Source organism: Tetrao urogallus, assembly GCF_951394365.1.
Source record: "Tetrao urogallus genome assembly, chromosome: 5".
Taxonomy (NCBI): Eukaryota; Metazoa; Chordata; class Aves; order Galliformes; family Phasianidae; genus Tetrao; species Tetrao urogallus.
The window spans coordinates 19,822,857-19,845,882 of NC_136818.1; the positions used below are offsets into that span (position 1 = coordinate 19,822,857).

The 23,026-nt window shown below is 36.5% G+C and overlaps 1 protein-coding gene across 1 annotated transcript in view; it reads left to right on the plus strand.

The window, feature by feature from the left end:
* NTNG1 (netrin G1) overlaps window positions 1-23,026 on the plus strand; it is a gene marked incomplete at both ends in the record, with an annotated part of 142,930 nt that overhangs the window by 113,569 nt on the left and 6,335 nt on the right. Inside the window, 2 exons of the mRNA XM_079536560.1 lie at window positions 1,227-1,394; window positions 6,958-7,095. Coding sequence (XP_079392686.1) covers window positions 1,227-1,394; window positions 6,958-7,095 — 306 coding nt within the window. The remainder of the gene's footprint in view (window positions 1-1,226; window positions 1,395-6,957; window positions 7,096-23,026) is intronic.

A 23,026-nucleotide genomic window follows, 5' to 3' on the forward strand; every position in this document is an offset into this window, starting at 1 on the left:
TGTCCCAATGGCCAGTTAATATGCCTTTGGTCTTGCGGCAGCGTTGTCCGTTAGCAAAGATACTCACTTATGATGATAGAAGAACATCTTCTTGTTGCATTTATAGCCTGGCAATATCCTGGCTTCAATTTCCTAGAGTAAACAAGCCAAATTATCATACTCTTCACTTTTTAAATAGGCTCTCTACTTCTCTATTCATCCTAATAACCTTTCCTGCATTTATTCTGAGTTCAGACTCAGAGCTAAGCAATCAGACATACAAAAGCTTTCCACATCACAGCTGTGCCTTGTATGGTGATATCGATACTTTCCTAATTTCTATTTTTCTGAATATGAAAAACATATATTAGTTGTGATTAAATACTGAGGCAGTAGCATTCTGTACGTAGCATAGGTTTGCTGATTGTTCTTTTTTTTTTTAAAAGAGGCTGTCATGCCAGCTGCAATTCAGATGGCTGCAATAAGCATGCCTTCTATTCAGTACACATTTGAGAGTTTTCAAGCTCTTTCCTGGACTAGTTGTTCCTCATGTCTGAACTAAAACTGGGTTAATACTTACCTTAGAAATGTGCCAGAAATTGCTCTTAAGTAATACTTCCTTTTTTTTTTTTTTTTTTTTTTCTCCTGCTTCACTTGTTTGAGGAGGTTCTTACCAAAATTGTCAAACTCGAGATTTGCTTGTTCTTGAAGTAAAACAGTTCCTTCCCAAGGTGCCGACCAGTTACACTGAGCTGAATTCAGTACTAGTTTTGAATGCTTACCATTTATGTCAGAATATTTTTTTTTTAATCTACCATTATAGATTAAAACATGCTGAAGTTTGGCAATTCTGTGCTCTGTATGCAATATTTTTAACATGAGAAAGATTCTCCTGTGTCTTGATTTATATTCATCTCAAATACGCAAAAAGGACATGCATTTCTATCAGCAGAAACTGAGCCTCCAGTACTCCTGAAAGGTTTACAACTGCAAATGCTTCAGTTCCATCAGGTCTGCCAATAGCAACCAGCCTTTGACGTCATGCTATGGTCAGTCACGCTAACCTGCCTGAAACAAACCTCACTTTCATTGCAGATAAACATCTGCTGTTGTCCATGTTACATTGATTAACATGTATGTGCCATTCATTCATACTTCTTCTCATAGTTCATTTTTACTGAGCATGTAATGTGCTATTACTCTGCTGCTGTATACATTCTGTATACATTTCTGTTCTTCCTTGAAAGACTGTGAATGCTTCGGGCACTCCAACCGGTGCAGTTACATCGAGCTGCTCAATACGGTCATTTGCGTGAGCTGTAAGCACAACACTAGAGGTCAGCACTGTGAGTTATGCAGGCTGGGCTACTTCAGAAATGCTTCTGCAGAGCTGGACGATGAAAATGTGTGCATAGGTCAGTCCCGGGGTAACTGTGGCTTTTCTTCTGTGCCTTTTCAGCTACTGGCAGCTGCTAGGGACTGCTGCTGCTTAATTGCTAGTTGAGCCAGAATGAGCTTTTTCAATGGATAAGAACATCTGTGAAGACTTTCCATCTGTTGCTTTAGTTGTGACTGTAGCCCCAAGGAAGTATTTTGGATCTGTACATGATGATGAAATCCCTTGATTAATGGCCCTGGGAAGACTCTCCCAGGAAGCCCCAAGAAGCTGACTGTGTTGGCCTGCAGCAGGGAGCTGTACATGTGTGAAAATGGAAGCTTTTGGGTCATAAATCCCTGTTCCTAGTCTAACTTTCGAAATTATTAGTACATTCATGAACAATTGCAGAAGACCTACAGAAGTTGCCAGGTACATGAATAGAAGATGGGGGTTGGTGCTTGTTAACCCCTTTTCATAGAATATCACAGAATGGCCTGGGTTGAAAAAGAACTCAAAGATCATCTAGTTTCAACCACCCTATCATGGGCAGTGTCGCCAACCACCAGACCAGGCTGCCCACAGCCACATCCAGCTTGGCTTTGAATGCCTCCAAGGATGGGGCATCCTAAACATCTCCGGGCAACCTGTTCCAGTGCGTCATCACCTCCTGAAAGAAAAACTTCCTCCTAATATCTAACCTAAATCTTCCCAGTCTTGGTTTAAAATCATTCCCCCTTCTCCTATCACTATCCATCCATATAAACAGTTGCTCCCTCTCCTATTTATACACTCTCCTCAAGTATTCAAAGGCCACAGTGAGGTCTCCCCAGAGCCATCTCTTCTTTATCTTTTATTAACTTAAATTTTAAAAGAACACGTAGCTCCAGATTCTATTCACAGGAACAGGGCTGCTAACTCCTCTCTCTTTTGAGAAGAAACTGAAATTATGCCTGTGTGATTAGAATTTGTCAGGCCAGTTTGACATAATGTCAATTCAAATATAGGAAACCAAGATGAAAGCAGGGCTTTAAACCTAATATCTCATGTAACTATCCAAAATGCAGAATTAAAGCAAATTTCCGAACAAAATAAGAAATTGTATAGTACAAAAAATATCACACAAGAAGGATACGCGTTGTTCTCTTATCACCTCAAGTTAGTGCATAGAAAGTGATAGGACAGCAGTTGAAGACCAAGAACAGTCAATAAAAGTTTCGCTATTGGCTTCATACACCATCTAGTAGTGAACACATCTCCACAAAAGGCATTATTCAAACAACCGATTTACAATTTCGTTATATAGTGTTGCTTATAGACACGAGCATCAGAATAACATTTCCTGAATTTCCATTGTAATTAGTTTTTCTTTCTATTTTCCAAGAAGGAAAACAAAAAGAAAGAGAGGAAAAAAAAAAAAAAGAAAAAAAAAGATGTTAATACCAACTTGGCTACAGGTGAATAAGTTATGTTTTAATATTCTTTATAATCCATTCCTGAGATTCAATCCAGACATTTTTTAGGTTGCTATTATTTGTTTCAGTCTACAGCTTGTCAGATTTACATTTTATTTTGTGATGAACACCTGGATTCATCCACACACTGCATTTCACATTCCCTTCTTTTAACTTTGCTTGGCAACACATTCAGAAAATGCATGATCTCTTCTGACATTAATTAGTCTGAGCTAATATAAACTTTAGTAGGCAAGTCATGATTTCTTATATGACTGTGCTGAGGATGTTAACCCAATCAAATGTTATCAGTAAAAAGCACTGTCCTTCATATTTGTTTGATGTAAATGAGGGACAGCATCGATATGACATCAGGGCTATATAATTTCAGCTATCTAAATAGGCCTAATAAGCGTGATACTCCGGGATTTTTCATCAGATCATGCAGTAAATTGTTTTCCCATATACACTCGAAGTGCTAAGTTAGCAACTGTAGCTATATCCCTAGGACCAGGAAGTTAATAATCCCAGGGTAAAAAATAAGTAGGTTTGTAATTAATTAATTTGCAAGTAATATATTTAGAATGTCTTAGTACTGTGCATTTCAGAGTGGTCCAGACACTAAGGAAAAGCAGAATTAGGTCCATTTAGGTCCTACCTTAAAGCAAGCAAAATTCTCATGGGCTCCCATGTCAGATGACTACAGGATCAACACAGTTTTGCTACATATTATGTAATTTGTTTAAATAACAATATTCTTATTGGTCTAGGGCGGCTTTGAGAATCATATGATCATAATGCATAAAAATCCTTGTTTCTCAGCTTATTCACCAGTGCAGCACTTTCATACTATTGCTGGCATGAAACCAATGGAATGCAAAGGATACCAAAGAACATTTAGAGGAAGAAATTAAAAAAAAAAAAAAAAAAAAAAAAGAGAAAACAGAAGTTCTTTCCTGATGCGGGGCTGCTAAGATTTAATCCTGCAAAATGTGGGGCGTATTTTCATTGCAGAGAGAGAATGGATTCACCATCCTGCTGCATCATACACATGGAGTCTTGCTCTATTGGAAACGCTCATTTCTCCTCTGAGAGCAGTGTTTTGAATTTTAAGTATGATTAGAACATTACATTAACAGTAACATTTTAATAATCACAATTTCAGAGACTACAAATCTTATTCCTATAAAAAGTCTAATTTTTCCAGTTTAACTCTTTCCTCTTCAACTACATATATAGAAAATTCAAACATATTTAGATAGGTTATTGGCAGCTAGCAGGGGTTTGGCTCTGATTTATCAAAACTACTTATATAGTTTTGATATATATATGGTAAGTACATGGATAATGTGAATCTTAGTCAATGCTATCTAAACGATGAAAGTGTTTCAATTTTAAAACTGGAAGCATTAAAAAGCATTTAAATACTGAGAGGGATTTTTGTTGTTGTCGTTTGATGGATTTTTTTATTTTTTTTTAGTATAAAGCAAATGCAACATAGCATACAGTGGGCTTAAATCTTATTTCATTATGCTCTAAATTTTTTAGAAGTAAAACAAATTTTATTTCCTAAAATGAAGTGTCAAATGTTTATCAGCTGAATTCCAAATTACCTTCAGTGGACAACCCAATTTCTAAATAAGTCATGCTATTTTAATATCAAAAATAATTCACTGGGCATGCTTGTAGTGCAATTAAGCAGAATTGGCCTAATAATTCTGTTTCAGTGAACACACACACTGGTAAGCATGAAAAGTATTGAAACCTCCAAGTGGACCCAGAGTAATACATAAATTCCTTTGCTTTTATAACATAAATACTGAAATAGTGATTATTGTCTCACCTATAAGATCCAACCATGTGGTCACCTAGTCTTAGGTCCCAGTTAATATCTGTGAAAACTTAATATAGTCCAGTGATCAATGCTTTAAAGGTTGCTCTGTAGCCACTGTCAATCCAGAATGATAGCAGCAAGCCTGTAAGCTTCAGCTCATTTTGCCTATGTTTTTTTTTAAACTTATTGGCAGAATTATATTAATATAGTGCATCTCAGTGAAAAGATGACTACTACTGTTATCTTCCCATCCTTTATAGTCACCAAATTGAGGTCAGGAAGAAAATACCTACCCAGCTGGATTAGCAGAAGATAGGTTTTTTTCCTATCCTGGAGCCTGGCATATGCTCTTGCTAAGAGGATCTGGAAATGTTACTTAACGACCTATTGCTGCAAGGTCATAATGATCCCCACTGTCTTTCTTTGGCATACTGGAATTTGATTTTTTTAATGCCTTAGGTACTTGGCAGGTGATGGGAAACATTCTTCTAACATTTTCATATGATAATTCAGTAGAAAAGCTTTCACTGACTCAGTGTCAGGTTCTTGTTCTGCAGCCAATTGAAAACTATGTATCTATAGCATTGGCCACACATTTCTTTCAAAAATACTTCTTTTTAATTGCTGTAGATCTGATTTGTTCAACTAAGTTATTTTTAATGTGTAAGAACTGGGTCCTCTGTTTCTAATGTAATTCCAAGCCTTTTGTCCTTCAAGGTTTTCTATTAACACCTTAAACTAACGTGACTTACTGCATTCAATATGTAACTCCATTCTATGTCTATTTACATAAATATTTTGTACATCTGATTAACATCAGGATTGCCAGCTTTTCAAGTGGCACCCATCACAGTATAATTATGCTGTCTTGCACAATATTTTTGGCATTACAGCATTCAGCTTCATTAATGAACGTTGCTAGCTAATTGACTGTATTATTATTGTGGCTATCCAACTGCCAAAGGTAACTTCTCTTCCTCAGCATGCCAAATGTTAAAAGCGTCATCTGGAATTTATGGCTATTAGACACTGACACAACAGATGACAAATGTCTTTCTGCTAATGTTGTTGGGTGGTTTTGTTGTGTTTTTTTTTTTCCTGACACAGATTTTCCATTGTATTTTTTAATATTTTCCTTCCCAGTTCAACTACATTTTGTCATTTTCAATTTCACTCAATTTTAACCTAATACTGGGGAAAAATTGCCAAAAGTAGTCAAAGCAGCAGTGATTCACAGGCACACAAAGCCAGATTCCTGCAGGTCGCTCAGATTCAAGAATCAATTTGTATTTCTTTTGCTTTCAACAGCAGCAGAGATCTGCCAAAATTCAAGTGTGTCTGCAGTCTTGGGTAAGGGAGGAGTTACTCTGGGTCTACATGGGTCTACATAAAAATTAAGATAAGACCACTTGAAGAAAAAAAACTGAAGAATGAGATTGCCAAAAAATGAGCACTGCTAGCTAACATCTTCTTCGCATAGCTAACTGAAAGCTGAATTCTCATATTCTAATCACAATAAAGAAAAGGGCTGTGGTTGAAGAAGATATATCCCCCTACAGTAACTGTTGTGGGAGGAAATAGGTTGCCCTAGTCTTACTTTAATTAGGTCAGTACACGTGTGGAAAATATACAGCAGAGAAAGAGCCTCATTGCATCTTCCATCTGCCCACTGGGAGATGAGAGAAATGAAAACAGCAACATAAAGCAAGTTCTGATAAGTTTTGCATTACATTCCTTCTCACCTCTGCTTATCATTGTGGAAAATGTAAAAGGTTTATTAATGTCACTGATAAATACAGTCTCATCAATTTAATGACAGATATCCACAAAAATTATTATACTACTCCAAACAATAAAGGAAGACTATCTTGGAAATAACTAAAGTGCATTTATATAGCCTTCTAAAGCCATTCAGCATTTCTAAAACCATTGAGTAATATATAGACAAGCCCATTTTAATGATGTGAAACATTTTGCCCTAATGGCGCATTGATATGTAAAGCTTTCCTAACATTTGTTAAATTGTCAAAAACATTCCTACCAGTCTGCTACAATCACCCTCAAAGAACAGACAGCTTTTGCCTTCACATCTTCCTGCTTACCTTTTTCTCTTCATATCATAAAATGCCTCTTCCTGAAATGACATTTGCAAACAAATATATGGACTACAGTAATTATAGTCATTACTCCTGATATTATTCATAGACAGTCTTCCTTTACCTGTAACATTGGAAATGCAGCCTCTATGGTATTAAATGAATTATCACTTCATGTAGACCTGAATCCAGTGTGTGTGTGTTGTCTTGTTTCTGCAGACTGTTATTGTAACCCTTTTGGTTCAGTCCATGATCGCTGTAATGACAGAGGATTTTGTGAGTGTAAGGAGGGAGCATCAGGGCCTAAATGTGATAAATGTCTGCCGGGATATATCTGGCACAGCTTGGGCTGTCAACGTAAGTAACTCAGAGTTGCCCCTCTTCTGCAACTTTGCTGCCTCTGCGTCTGTGTGCTATCGTGTGCAGCTACTTAAGAGCAGAAAATGAGCAAAACCTCTGCAGGCTGCCAGAATGTCATACTGCCTGAGCCTTTCTGGAGACTCCCAGATGAGGACAATAGATTGGCTGTGCCATCCGTTAATTTTAGTACACTTTCAGCGTCCTTGCTCTTGCTAATTCTTGCAAGAGTTCCCACTGAAATATATAAATGTGTTTGTCTTGATATCTGTGAAAAACGTTTTGTGTACTAACATATCAGCATATTAAATCCAACTTTTAAATTCTGCCTAAAAGACAAAAGGTAATTTCTCTGCATGTTCATTTTTTTTCCTACTAAATTTAAATCTCTTGGATTAACTTAATCATACTTTCAAACCTTAGAACTAAGCCTTAGAACTAAAGCAATACAACTGCAAAGTGCTGGCTTACTATATGTTATAATTAGTGAAAACTACACAAAATTTAACGATAATATTAAAATAGAATTGAAAAAAATGTCCTTAAAAATAATAGCTGAAATTTGGTGTAAACATTGTTAGCAGCAGGTGCTGTTTCAGCAGTTCCTTGGATATTTAGATACTTTTCTCATTAACAGGTCTTGTAAACGTATGAGTGGAAATATCCAATCAGTACACACTGGATTAGGCTTTCATTGTCAGTTTCTTTTGTTATAACTGTTTTGAACACTTACTTCCAGAAACTCTAGAGACCTCTCATGATTTTTTTTCACCTTTTCACAAGAAAATCAATATGATTCTTTGCAGTATAATTTGAATAAAGCATAGCAAACACTTGTGTTCACTCTGTGGGTTTAAATAAGATATTACGTAGCTAAGATAATGAATAGAGCTGAAGGTCTGTGTACTGTGTTGTACAGTCACATAATTAATATGGCAATAGATAAAATAGGCTGTCAAACCAATTGCTTATTAATCACACTGTTTCCTGTCGTTATGTTTTGGACATTATGACCCCAATAATGTTCTTCTAATGAGTATTTTTTGAGCCCAACATATAATTAGCCTGATTTTACCTGAGTCAGACTATTTGTAAAAGTTTTAGACAGTTTCTGGAAATGCAAGCTAGTGCTTTTCTGTTTGCTGACAGAACCAATTAAGCGTCCCTCTCTGCATTGTAATTTTCTGAACAAATCTCCATCTGATTGTGTTACTGTCAGATAACCCCCAAGTTTCATCAACTTATCTGAACAAGTTCAGAAGAAAAACCAGATGCAGTGGTTAATTTTATGGAACAGACATAAAATTTAAAGTCTTTTCATGGAGGAACAGAATTCCAATTCATTTAATTTTGCAGTGTGGCAATTTTAGCTTGGTTTTCTTCCCATTGAAATCTGAACAACTTGCTTGCAAACAAGTGGGTCCCAATATACAGAAAAAATAATAGCTCATTCTTCTGCCTTAACAGAGCACAAAAGAACTATTTGTCTGGACTTGTAGCACATGGTCATACGGGTTTACCTTGAGCTTGCACTGCACAGAAATATAAATATGCTAAGATGGATACACACACAGCGCACCAATATGAGTTTGTTTACTTTTTGTCATATGTAGCCTATTAGTACTATTACAAAAATCTATTTGTATGGAGCTTTGTTGCTAAACTTCAGTGACCTAGGACAGTCAGAAGCTTTACCCACCAAATAGAGTTAAATCTATATCACAGCTAGTTTAATTATTCTAATGATGGTGGTAGTAAATGAAATGGCTTAGTATCAAGCATTAGTGAACCTATTTGGGAAAAAGAGTGCTGAAAATCCTGTTGTGTTCTAAGGCTCACAATACATCATTTGATAAATTACTGTTCAGAGTCTCCCTTGTACAACACATGGATGAAAGACACAGAAGCTATTATCCTCAGAAGTATTCGTTTAGGTACTGCACTCTTACTGATTTCATCTAAAACCTTTGAGGATCTAGGTAGAGCTCTCATCACTTGCTTCTCTGTGCATACAGAGGTCAGATGCAATTTAAGACATTGCCTCCCAGATAAAAAGCACTGTGATAACAACTGTTATCTTACTGAGTTCAGGGTTTATGCTGCACAGACACAGCAGTCAGCCAGGGTCTGGTTAGAACAGGATGGTTTGTGCCCTCAGTAAAAAAAAAAAGGCAGAGGTGCAGCTGTGCCTCCGTGTCTACCTCTGGACCCATCCACACTGCAGGCAAAGTGTAGGGGAAGCAGCCAGGGCTCAGCCCTCCGCCACTCTTCCACATACCTCCAATGGTTTTCTCACCTGCGCACATACAGAGATCTAAGTGAGGAGAATGAATTCAGAAGAGAATTTTAGAATCTCAGAAACATTGGAAACAGGATAGTCATATTCAATTTTTCTGTCTTATAGCAATTAAGTCATTTCCTTTAGAAAGCAATGTAGAAACAACAAAATAAAGCTCTAAAGCTAGAAAGAAATGTAACCAGCAGTGACAGTTGTTTTGGGCCAAAGTGAGCGGTTCCTAGTGATAAGAGGAATCCATAACAAAAAGTAGAATAATTTGCACAGAACTGACCAAGTCTAAAAAACAGATGAAGGGAAAATACCACGCAGGACCATTTTGATTTTCTAAGCATGCAGGTTCATAATATTGCATATGTCATATTTCTCCTCCATGTCATGTCAGGCATCTAAATTCTGTTGTGTTCATTTAAGAGTGTTTGAAAATAAACCTTTTGATTTCAATCTCACTACAACTGATTCCAAAGCCAGCTGTGTATTTATCCAATCCAACAAAGAAAAAGTTTCTCTTTTGGCAATCCCAACTTGGCAACAGAACTCTAATTTGCCTAAGACATGACCTTCCCATGGAGAAAAAGATGATATTATTCACTATCTTCCTTCATCTGATTAATGAGCAAAGAGGGATTTTGGAGTTATCAAGCATAGCTTGCACCCAGAAATTAAATTCAGTGTATTTATTGACAATAATTGTTTTAAAATGTCGTGCTTCAGTTTTCAGCCAGATGCCTTACATTGAACTCTGAACAGTTGCTTTTATTTTACCCTTTTATTTTTTTTCCTATTTCAAATATTTTTTATTAAGGCAAGGAGAAGATTACAATTACATTCTTATCTTAAAAGCTCAAAGTGTGCTCAGTGCTTGTATCTGTACTGACCTTTTATCACTCTGCAGCCCGCTAGATAATTCATATTCTGTTACAGTATGCATTTGATTTCCCTTATAAGTTAAATATATATTTTTTGTCTACATTTTATCACATGATACAAATGTGAGAACCCCAGGCAGTTGATCAAAATCATCATGCAAATTGAATTTCAAAAGAAAGTCAAACCAGAAGTTGTGATCCTGTGAATTATATTAACATTGGCTTTTGGAAGTTTGTGTTTCAGTATTTGACAATAAAAGATGCGTTACCATTATTTTCTTAAAATACATCACATTCTTCTTTCCAGACTGATTAAATATATAAATGTAATGGTCTCTCCTCTTGAAAGTTAGCACATTTTTATACTTATCTGTACGCAGATATATCTGCTAGCCCTTCTATATCTATACACTGACTTTCTGCATGGGGAACTATGACAAATTCAGAACTAGAAAGCCCTGTTTTCCATTTCACCTTTGTCTGTGTGCCTGTAAGACAATCCAATCTATCTTATTACATCCTTCTACCAGTGGCAGTTGTAATGCTTTTATCTTGCCAGGATATAGCAGGATTTCCCCTCAGCACAGGTGCTGCACAGACTTCTAGTTCTAGTTTTAGTGCCAGGACTGATGCTAGCAAGTGCATTGCCTCTTCAGAGCCAAAGGGAAATAAAACACAGACAGAATTGACTGAAAGGTACCAAGTTCTGAACAATGCCATCTCCAAGGAACATTTTTTCCTTGTTTTTTTAATACACAAAATACTGCTTTCACAATATCTATTTTACATGACTGTTATGCAGAATGAAGCAATAGTGTGTATAGGGATTTGGATGTCAAAGAAACAGTCTGCTTCAAACTACTCTAAATTTAAATGCAGAATAATTCTCCTTAAACCAATCCAGAATCCCACAGCTTCAACTCAAGGCAAAGTATGACTTACAGGTGTAATAACAAGTAAGGCAAAATTACAAACAAAATTACATTGTTATCAGACCTGATCCTCAGATGATTCAAAAATGCTGATTCCATTAACCGCAGTGGAAGCATGCTGGCTTACTACACGTGCTGAAATCCTGGGTCTTTTAGAGCTGAGAAAAGACAATGTGAATATGTTTATTAACACAGTAATTCCAAGATATACGGCCCACAAAACAGCCATGCAGATATAGCAATACATAGACAATTTCTTACTAACCAAGTATGATTATTATGGAAAGTTATTACTTTTTAATGAGATGTTGGATTTAAAGGAGAAACAGAAGGCTCATCTCTCTGCAGAGAGGGTATTTTGACACCAAAAAAAAACCAAAACCAGAACACAAACATTGCATTTTACAAAAAGGATGAAATGAACCATCTTTCCTCTATGAGGAGCAGAGAGAAAATGAAAACATAAGATGCTTTCTATATATAGTATTACACAGATTCACATAGTTACCATAATATGGCCAGTTGGAATCAAGTCTCAGACTGCTCTTAGTACTGCCTCATTAAAATCTGTCAAACATCATGAAAATGGAGTAACCTGCAAAAAGAAATAGGTTAGAGAGACATTTGTATGTGCTCGAAGACATTATCAAAAGCACCTGTGTGCTGGAAGGAAAGCCTCTGTGAATAGAATAAGGATTGTGAGTTAGGTAACACCTGTGTGGGGGGCAGCTCGAGAAAATAATGAGTCATAAAACAAATAGAAGGAGGAATAGCACGGGGCTAGTTCACATAAGTTAGAATCTTGCAAAGAGGCATGAGGCTCTTAATACACTGCAGCTCTTCGGCTCAAGATCTCTGATAACAAAGTGATCAGATTTGCTTTCACTGAAGTGAACAGAAATTGAGCATCAACATTTGTGTGTTTGACTTTTATTAGAAACCTTTTTCCCCTGCAAAGTAAAGGATTGGATTGGTGCAAAAAAATTCTTCTCTTGATCTTGCCTAGGTATCAACTGTTCCAGAGCTGTCCAAACTCTTCTAATGACAGGTGCTGCAATCCCACTGCTCCCAATTTTAATCCCACATCCCTAGAAATATCTCAGTCACTTGTTGGACTGTCAATGAACCATTTTAGAGCTAAACCAGCAGGATACTAAGCAAACAAGTATTTTCTGCTGCACTGGAGAAGCAGGAGCAGCCAGGGAGAGCAGCATCCTGTGCTGGGAGGGAAGAACCCTGGAGGCTGGGCTGCAATGGGCTGCCCCACAGCAGCATTCTCCTCTCTATCATGAGATCAGTCACATGACAGTTATTGGTATTTGTACCAGATAAAGCCACACAGTTTCAGATGAACAAGCAAGTGGATAACGGGGAGACATCCTAAAAAAATATATATATATATATACTGTTCTATTTTCTCTCCACCCTGCACTCCAAAAATAGAAAAAGAAAAAAAGAAAGCCACCACCTAGCGTACAGAACAATACTCTTGTGTTGAAATGACATAGGAACTTTTTACAGACAGAAAAAATTACATTATTCTACATGCAGGAACAAAATGAACAATAGCAATGGGTTGGAGTAGAACTCATTTCAAAACAGGCCAATTTGAAAAGAGAGTATAAAGTTTCCAGGTACTGCAGTATTTTTGGCACTATGTCAAAAGGAGCATTCTGAATAACAAAATACTAGGAAATTCATAAAAAGTTAAACAAGTAGCATTATTTGGTTTTTTTTAGTCAGATGATTTTAAAATGGTTAATATTTGATAGCACAATGATAAATATTTTAATACAGTGTATTGCAGTCAGTAAGGAATAGATCAAAAATATACAAAGTAAGATCCGTAAGATAAACTTTTATTAGGCACATGAAATAGAACATAAAGCTTGATAGCAATTACTGTTTAATCTATTCACATTTGGAAACATGTTGAAGGGAAAACTTATAAAACAGTTAATTTTTATGAATTATTAAGTGTTCTTTTGAACAGTGATGAGCAGGCCTTTTCCTCTGAAAATGTGTCCTGTTTTCCTTGTAAGCCTGCTCAGTGGCCATAACTATAATTTGCCTGCTCAGTATGTTTTTATGTGGACAGAAATAAAAAGATCTATTCCACCACAGACACACTCAGATGGGACATTTTTATAAAGAGTCCTTAAAAGGATCATTTTAGGAGTAAGTTAAATAATTTCCATCCTACTTACCTGGAGTTAAAAACTACTGACCCAAAGCAATTAAAGACAGTCGACACTTCCTGCCATGCCATCAATACAACTGACGGCAGTGCTGACACCAGAACATGCTGATAATTAAAGCTTCAGTATTTAGGGCTTTAACTTCATTTACATGTTGGCAAATATATCTCTCCCCAGAGATCTTTCTGTTCATGCTGATGGCAATGTGAAAATCAAAGTTTAGTTGATAGGTGTGAACTTGTAAGGTGCTGACTGTCTTCCCTAACAGAAGCTAGCCTCCCCCAGTGCAAGTAAAATTAAAAATTAAAATAAAGGCTGTTAATATTATGCATTAATAAATGGGTACCACTGAAGCACGTATACCAATATTCAGTCTATCTGTATATAGCTGATGACTCAAAGCTTTTTAAAGATGTACCGCTACTATCTGAGGTACTTCCAAAAATTTTGGATTTCCTTATTCGTTGACAGTATCTGTTATGAATAATCTATAGAGGTGTGAAACATCTCAGACAACATTTTAAAGGAATTCAGTTGAGCCAAAGGATTTTTTTTACTAGTATCAATATGTTGTACTTCAGCAATGAATTTCTGGAAATAATCAAGGCCTTTCAAGATCTGAGCTCCTAATTAGAATGCTTAACAGAACTATTTTTTTTCACTGTATTTCTTAATTTCCACTTCTGAGCATCTTACCTAGCCTGTAGTAAAGCTGGACTTCAAAACCTACATGGCTTGCGATTGTCTTCACATTTCCAGGCCTGTCGACCCTTAGGTAGAAGCCTAAGAAAGTCTGCAATCAGGGATCAATTTACCCTGCTACTGTGTACCTGACGGTAGTGTTGAGTGGTATTTCATTTAGCTTGGGCATCCAAACTCTAGGAAGATACAATATAGGGACTTTCTTAGCCAAAGAATTCATGAATACCTTCATACTTGGTCTTGATGAGCCTTTGGTCCACTGATTTGTCTAGTCACTTATTAAGAACAATAACAAATACAACAATTTTTCAACTGGCTGACAATTCCATTTGGTTTTTCTTAGTTCTTGGACAGAAGAGATGTAATAATAAATGAATAATCATTTCCAGTTCATCTTTTCCATAATATTCAAGATTTTATAGATGTCTACTGTATTTTCCTTCAATATATCTTTGCTTTCATAAACTAAGTAATCCTTATCCATTTAATCCTCCCTTTACCAGTAACTAACTGTCTACATCTACAATCAGATGACTCTACTTTTTCTATTAATACCATATACCTTGTCAGTATTTCATGTAGTATTAGAGATTGGTGCACCATATGGTGACAGTATAGTGTTTTCTGTTCCATCTTTTTTTCCCAAACTAAAAAAGAAAAGCAAGATTTAATTTGCCTCTGATGCAGAGCATTAAGTCAAAATTGTCAGTAAACTACCCAGAACTACTTTAAAGGTCTTTCCTAAATGGTAAAAGCCAAGTAGCTATATGGGTGGAGGTTTTTGCTAGGCATTACTTGTCATAACTGAAATTCACCTGTGGTGTTACTCTATAATCACCCAGTGGCTTAGAGATGCTTTTGAAAATCTTTACAGCACACTTTTATAATATGAGCAAACTTTATTACATTACTCTTCATTCACTTTTCTAGCACAGTTCTGCATGTTTAATTTCTGACACAATTCTTGCAGGTCTGAGTGGTAGACTTTTTTCGATTGTAATAACTGACTTTCATTCCTATCCTATTTCCCATTATTTATTCCATCATTAATGACGCTTGTAAAAATTGACACTTATTTCATGATATCCTTATGTTTATCTGAAAAACACTGCTGAAGGATCTCATGAAATGCTTTTGGAGATTGATGTTATCAACTTGATCATGTGTCCACATGCTGTTTACCGATTCCTTCAGAAAATCTTCAACTAAGTTTCCATGCCATTATTTCCTTTTATTCCCCTCTACACACACACACACACACACACACACACAAATTAGAAAGTTCATCCTTGCTTATCATACTTGTTCATTTATTTGCTAATTCTGTTCTTCCTTACAGTTCCTATCAAATCACTTCTTGCTGAAGTCTGTAGTTCTTCTCAATCTCTTTGGAGCTCTTTAGAAAAATCTCATCTGCTAAAGCTGCTTCTAATAGCAAATAAAGTCTGCCCCGACAATTAAATTTGTAAAATCACAGGTAACAGAAAATTGCTTCTGCTTTTTTTCAAAATCCTTGGATCAATGTTATTTGCTTCCTGTGACCTGACACAACAGTGTTCTCAAATTTTTAAGAATGGTTTGTGCAGACCTTGAAATGCCTTCAGAGTATGCCCCCATCAGGAGAAGCAGTGACATGGTAACCTCCTGAAGCTCTTCCAAGTACTAAATACTTGATAGGTTTTTTTCCACATCCATACCTGATACATCATCCGTTTGTCCTACAGACTTACAGGAAAGCTTGTGCTTCTGATCTATTTCCAAAAACAAATTTATTACTGATTTTATGACTTTAATACATTGCCCTAATTCATTTATGGCCTGCCTTGGTGCCTTAACATGTTCTTGAAGTTAATATCCTTGAGTTGGTGCTCTTTTCTTTTTTCCTTCATTTTATTATAATTTCAGAGTTCTTCTTTACTGTTTGTAAAGAAATCTATTGATAGTTTTTTTTGTTTTGATATTCACTGTGCACCTATAACATGACTGGCTCACCAAATCATCTGCAGGCATGGTGCTCCTTTGGCTTCTTTCTTGCTGATAAGTGCTCTACCTACATAATCCTCACCATTGTTCATGTACTAACCCTTACAATGACTTCAGATTCACCCCATATTTAAGCTTATAAGTAAATATTTCATCAACAAACATGAGAATGATAAAATGAGAAACAAAATCATAAGTGCCAGTCCATGTTTTTAGCCAGAACTTTGACTGCTCCTCATATAAGAACAATGAAAGTAAATAAAGTTTTGCAGGACTCAGCCAAAATGTATTTAGAGGGGAATGAAAGCCCAAACACAAGTATTGTGATATTCAGTACAATATTAATGGTATTGTTCCTGTAATTTTAATTCATCACTGTGCAATTTTGAGATAATCTCGCTGATTATGAATGGCTCTTCCCTCGTGTTGGACTATATCCAGTGGCAAAATCACTAACATAAACTTTTAATGGGAGCCAAGTCAAGCCTGTTGTAATTATCTTGGCTATTCTAAGGAGAATAATTAAGTCTTTAATAAAAGTTTTACTGTGATGATCAGGTAAGAAGAAAGAGATGTGACAGTAGTGGAAGTTTTCTATGGAGAAGAGAGAAGAGTTTGATCGTAACTCAGATGTTGATAATTAATGTCTGTAGGACCTCTGTCAGCTTGGTGAATTATAAAGGGAACACATTCATTAACATCTCTTATTACAGTACACTGCTGGAGCACATGATGATTAAAGCATTATGCCCAAAACTACTTTGCGGCTTTTTATAACTACAGCTTGGACAAGTACTTCTTTATATGCTATTTTCTTCTACTCTTCTAATAACTGCCTTTTGTTCAGATAGAACTGCAAAGCTACATATTGACAATTATGTGGATGCCATTGGCCGAACCTAGAGACAACATTTTGATTTGTACTCCTTTTTGTAGATCAATTTACACACAATATTTCCTCACTAAACTTAAGGCAGTAAGTTTGAAAATCTTTTGTACTCTGTAGACATACGTGGATCCTGTTTATTTTCCATATGTACAAAGAATAAACTATAAAAAAAACATCTGCTGATAAAGAGAAATACTGTTCCAGCTTAGGAGGTCAGCGGTGGAACTGTATAGTGAGCATCTCTGAATTGCTGAACAGTCAAATTTGAAGGCTTTTCCAATGGGCTCAAAAAATCTATTCTTGCACTTCAAAACTGCTAGGTTATAAGAAGCTTAGTCATAACGTCTTTGCAGAATTAACTTTCCCCTGAAAAGTTATTTACATTCATATTAACTAGCACCCGAGCAACTATAGGTCAGGAATGCACAAGAATTAGAATCAAAAGAGCTCCCAGCTTTTACCCATATACACTAGCCATTTTCAGCTCCCATACACACTGACTGATGCAGGAACAACAAACACCTCCAGTATTCTGAGCACAAAATATATGTCCATAGCAGACAATTCTCAACAGAGCACAACTGTGTCCTGTTAATGAGAATGCTTCATCACTGAGCTCTGAATATTATATGTACTCTAAATGGAAAATGAATTTCCCTTTTAAGTCAAAATATTTTGAAATAGGACTCCTACTTTGAAGAGTTTAGAATATCATTTCTAAGAAAAGAAGAAGAAAGAAAAGAAAAGAGAGTTTTACCACACTCTCTAAGAACTGAAGCTGCATTTTGACAGAGAGGCAATAAGCACTGAGTAGAGCCCAGGGAGAACATGCTACTCTCACAAGGTTCAAAAAAGCAGCTTACTTCCTACTGATTTCAAGAACAGGAGAATCCCAACATGAGATCTAAACTGGGACTGTTATTGCAAGGAAATTTATATTGAGGGCAAAAATAAACACCCTTAAATCAGCCCCATTGTGCTGGCATTATACAGCAAATTGCAGCTCTCTGCAAGACTTCAGTTATAAGGAAAAAAAAAAATCTCATTCCACACATATTTACAGACAAATTACAAAATTGTATTACAATGCAAATGTCTCAAAAAAAGAAGAGCCAGGTGTTTTGAAATGACTCAAATTGCATGCGCACACGTGCCATTTGGAACACTGGGAAGGCACATGAAACAAAGGCTGTGTGTGCACAGCATAACTTCTGCACTGATTTGGAAATTTGGATCCAGATTTATACCACCTATCAAAATATAACCATATACTGCTATAATTTTTACGCAATGACCTGAGAGCTGTGCTTGTTCATGCAAAACCCTCACTGATTTAACACACAAATGCTGCTTAGAGAAGTGTGCTTTGGTTATATCTTTCATTCAGTGGCACAATGACAACTTAACGACGCTACAGCCCATGCCTGCTCTGCAGCATTAGAAGACCTGAAATGTACTGCAGGTAGAAAACACAAAGCCAGCTAAGATGTGTTGGGTACCTCCTGCACCTTCTCCCACCCATCCTGGCTTTGGCCCAAATCCCTCTGTTCAGTTCCTCTCCTCTTCAGCCTTCATCTTTCTTTGAGCTTAGCAAATGTTCATTCTGTAGCTTTCTTGCAGACTTCAGAAAGGCATCATCCCACTCAGATCTGCCATCTTACCAATTGGGAAAAGTTCTCTCAAAGAGCATTTCTTACTCCCTCCATGCTCTTATTTCACTGTCCTTGTGTTTGGAACCTCAGGAGCTAAGGAACCCTGTGGGAGTCTATCCTGCCCAAGACCATCTGTCTGTGCAGAGGTTGGCCTGTGACATGATGGCTACCTGGGCTTGCCATGTGGATCTATGGAGCAGGAGGAAGCTCAGTGTTTGATCTCTCATGAAGCGAGCATGAATAGCACTACAAAAAAGTCATCTTACCTGGAAGTACAGCCTTCTCTTGTCTTCCAACACCATGCACATGTATCTATGTATCTACCACCCAGCACTTTACACAGGCATGCTGCAAACACAGGTTCCTCATGCAGGAGGGAGTGCAAAGGAGTATATGCAGTCCTGGGGAAGATCAGTGATCAGAGGAAGGCAGATTTCCACTGCAGTCTCTGCCAAAGCTGCCGAAAGAGAAGGATAAACATGATAGGAGTTATGCATGTCCAGCTTCTGTAAGGTTGGGTTCTGCATGGGGGGATGTCTGGGGACAGGAAAGAGTAGATTGGAAAAGATAACCTTGTCAGGAAATGCAGCTTTTTATCTGAAAGTTATTTAGCAGAACTCTATTTTCATTTTCTCTAAGAATCCTTCAAAGAAAAATACTGTTACTTTAAAAATAAAAATGATAAACCTTTTAGAAATACATTTTCATAAAAATTGAACATTCTGTGTGTGACACTTCCATATCTAAACTGAAGGAGAGTGTATGAGTTGGTAACATTACTACCTGCAGGGCTCTAAAAGAGTGTGAGGAAAAAAGTCAGTTTTGGCTGTTAAGACTCATATGTAAGTGGAAAACTTTTTGAGTAGTGCTATCATTTTTCATATCATGAAGGTTGAAGGTATTGATATGACATACCTATAGAAACATAACACACTGATTATAGAGGAACATACTGAACCTCTGTCCAGATCAATGTGGATGTCTTATTTTTTTAACACTAATATGACTTGGCAATCTTCTGAAAATTGGAGAAAATAGCTGTAAATAAAATAAAGCAAGTAATTCTAAGTGAAATAATATTTTGCAGTTATCTATTCCTTGAGGGTCTCAGGTTACTTCAGTCTTCACTAATAATTAAATTTTAGCACCTTTGCGCATCAAAAGTCATGCAAGAACTTTCCCTCTGTGGAGTACAGAAGGAAACAGTTTTGCTCTTTTAAGAGCCCCGTAACTGGATTTTTTTTTTTGTATCTGATTTCTCTTAATATTTTGTCAAAGTATGATCAATACTCATATTCAGAGATGCTATCTTTAGTTCATATCACATTACGAACAACTTTTCTGACACTAACTGTATAGCTGATAAAATGTTATTACAACCCTGTTACCTTCTAATTAACTTAATTGTAACAACTGCATAATATTATTGTGTAAAATATGTAGGTCAGTGTGTTTGTCCATCTTCAAATCAGCCAATCTTCCATAACATATCATGAATTTTAATTGCAGACTTACCAAAACATCTCTTTTGGAAAGACGAATCAATAGTTATGGCCTTAGAAATTTTGTTAGGAGGCAGTATAGTTAAACCAGGACAGCAATTTTGTAGTGTGTTTTGGTACAAGTGTCTTTTGGACATTTATGCTGAATTATGTGATAATAACTAAATTAGCTAAAACACTGGCTAAGTTGATGCAGTTGGTTACATCCCTGCAGCTTATTGCAGCAAAACTAGTGCACCTGAAAAGGATCATTCGGAAAGACCAGTATCTATTTTCCATCTGCGATCCATCTATTACCCAACTAATGGCTGCCCTGTCGCGAAGATAAATGCACACTGATGCCTAGAGCTAGCTTGTGTGTAGCAATAAATACTGTTGGTGAAAACTCTCATGAAGTACTTAATAGCTTTAATTATTTGACGCGTTAACTTATTAGTTCTCATTTTTGCTGAGTGGTAAAAGCTAGCTTATTGAATCACCTCATAGATATTCCAGTGAAAAGAGTAGGAAAATAAAGCACTACACCAATTAAAATCACATTTCCAAGACAGCATATTATCATCCAGTGTGTTTTAGAAAGGAATTATGACATGAGATCATAAGATCATTCCTTGATTTCATTTTAATGAGATAACAATATAAATAAAATCAAAGCCAAGATAAAGCAAAAGAGACAGTAAAGTTTTGCAAATGATTCTCTCTGATATATGAACATGAAGTAGCCAAAGATTTAACTGGTCAGATTAGAAGAAAGCACACACATGACATCATTATTTCTAGTTGTCAGAATATTTAAACATTTTATGCAATTGCACATGCCACTTATAACTAGATAAGATTGCATATTCCTTTTTTAACTTTGTAGTTGGTAAATGTTTTTAAATCTGAGACTCTCCAAATTCCCTTGGAAACAGTGATCAAATGTGCTGTTGCATACATCTAAAAAGACAGTACAGTGCAGTAAACAGCACAGGAATGCACAGGACCTGCATTTGTACCCTTTTGTTAGGGCAGGCAAACCATTTGACTTCCCTTGGCATCAACCTCTCTATTGTTCACTGGCAGCAGTAACTCTTTAGTCTCTCTGAAGAGCTTTGTGAGACCTACAGGGGCAATGTTTTTATCCCCACTCCAGAGTCAGCTTAACAAAAGCACTCTGAAGACTTTCATCCACATTCAACACAATTTGTCAGTGTAAATTCCCAGCATTATTGCTTTAACAAGAAAATGTTATACCTCAGATTTCAGGTACTTTGCAGGAGCTATATAAATACCTTTACATTGTAGCTAATCTTCACAAACTTTGAAAGTTCACCTGCTGAAAGATCCTAGGCCATTTACTTTGCACATTCATGTTTCAGTGTTCCATAGCAGAGTATTATCCTAGCACCTTATGCAGAATTTCAGTTCTGAAAAGTACATGCTAGAGAAATGCAAATTCATTGTAAGAGCTTGGTTTTAGCCTTACTTATGGTTACCCTAACATAGCTGAAAGTCCCAATTAAATAATACAGAAATATCTTGTATCTATCAATTGCTTCAGAGTTTCTTTTCCCTTTGATTGTTACATGTGCATCCTATTTTAATATCTTTGCTACTTATGACAGTGTAAATTAAGATTACTGATGTTTCCATTGGGTGGAAGTCACAGTGAAGCTTCTGACAGATATTGCTCACAGCAACTCAGTTTTTATAGGAGTCGCTTCCAATGCTTGTTGCACAGTAGCACTGTATTACAGCAGATGTCAAATGCAGACAAGGAAGTGGTGCATGGCAGGGAACCTGCAGGCAGGAGGGCTGCAGGCTAACCAGGGAAGTTACAATCTGCAGGGGCCCTAAGGTATTTGGGGAACCAAATCCAACCACCAACTGTGCACAGGGCCTTCTGATAACCACTGTGTCCTCTGTATCCAAGGGGTCATTATGCTTAACCAGTTTATTGATAGTCGCTATATCAAAATCCAGACTTAAACAAGTAGCCATAAGGGAAGAAGACAGATGGTTTACGAGTGTTCATTTGTCTCCAGGAACATAGAAATAATGGCACTACAGCTACAATTTTTTTAGGGGAATATGAGTGATAGGGGTATGTAGTGTCCCCTTTGAGCAAATAAAGCTATGATGTAGCTTATTGCTTTCCTGAGATTATCCTAAAACATGGTGAGAGTCATAGTGAGACAGTGGTCCTCCATAAGCAAAGCAATAAAAAATATGGGGCATTTTTTCTTCTCTTTGGAAATGATTCTCTTTTGGACAAGTAAAAATCAAAACCATCCAAATCGTACAACTAAAGGTTAATTAACCGCTTCCAAAAACCCTCCAATCTTTTCTGGTTTCATCTCAACCGTAATTCTTAGATGACTAAATCTGCATTTGTTTCCAGCCATTTTAACAAGCAATCTGGTGTTTTTTCTGTTAAGATTGTTATGACTCCACAATCAGGCAAGTATATGTATTCCCAAATTCTCCCCATCTCTCAGACGGATTTGATGTGTTTCTTCCCATTATCTTTTATTAATTAAATCTAAGGATTTTAGATAAAATGAGACATGAAAAATGATAAAGTAGTCACAAGTTGTGAAATAATTTCCTACATCCGTCTGTCACCATGCTTAAAAAAAAAATAAAATTGTTCTATGGAATTTACACTTTCAGTACACTTTCAGTAGCAAAATCATGAAAGATGATTACCCACACGGATGCCAGGATAAACTGGAACCTATTTGCAAGAGAGGGGAATCACCATCCGTTCCATGGCTGTGCACAGGGAAGAGCTCTGAACAGTAGCTGCATCTTCCAGTAGGAATTCTGAAGACTTTTCCTGCTATTTGAGTATAAGCAGTATAGCTATGGAGTGAAAATGGTGCAGAAAAAGACTGAAAATAGACATAGACAAACAATCCAAGAA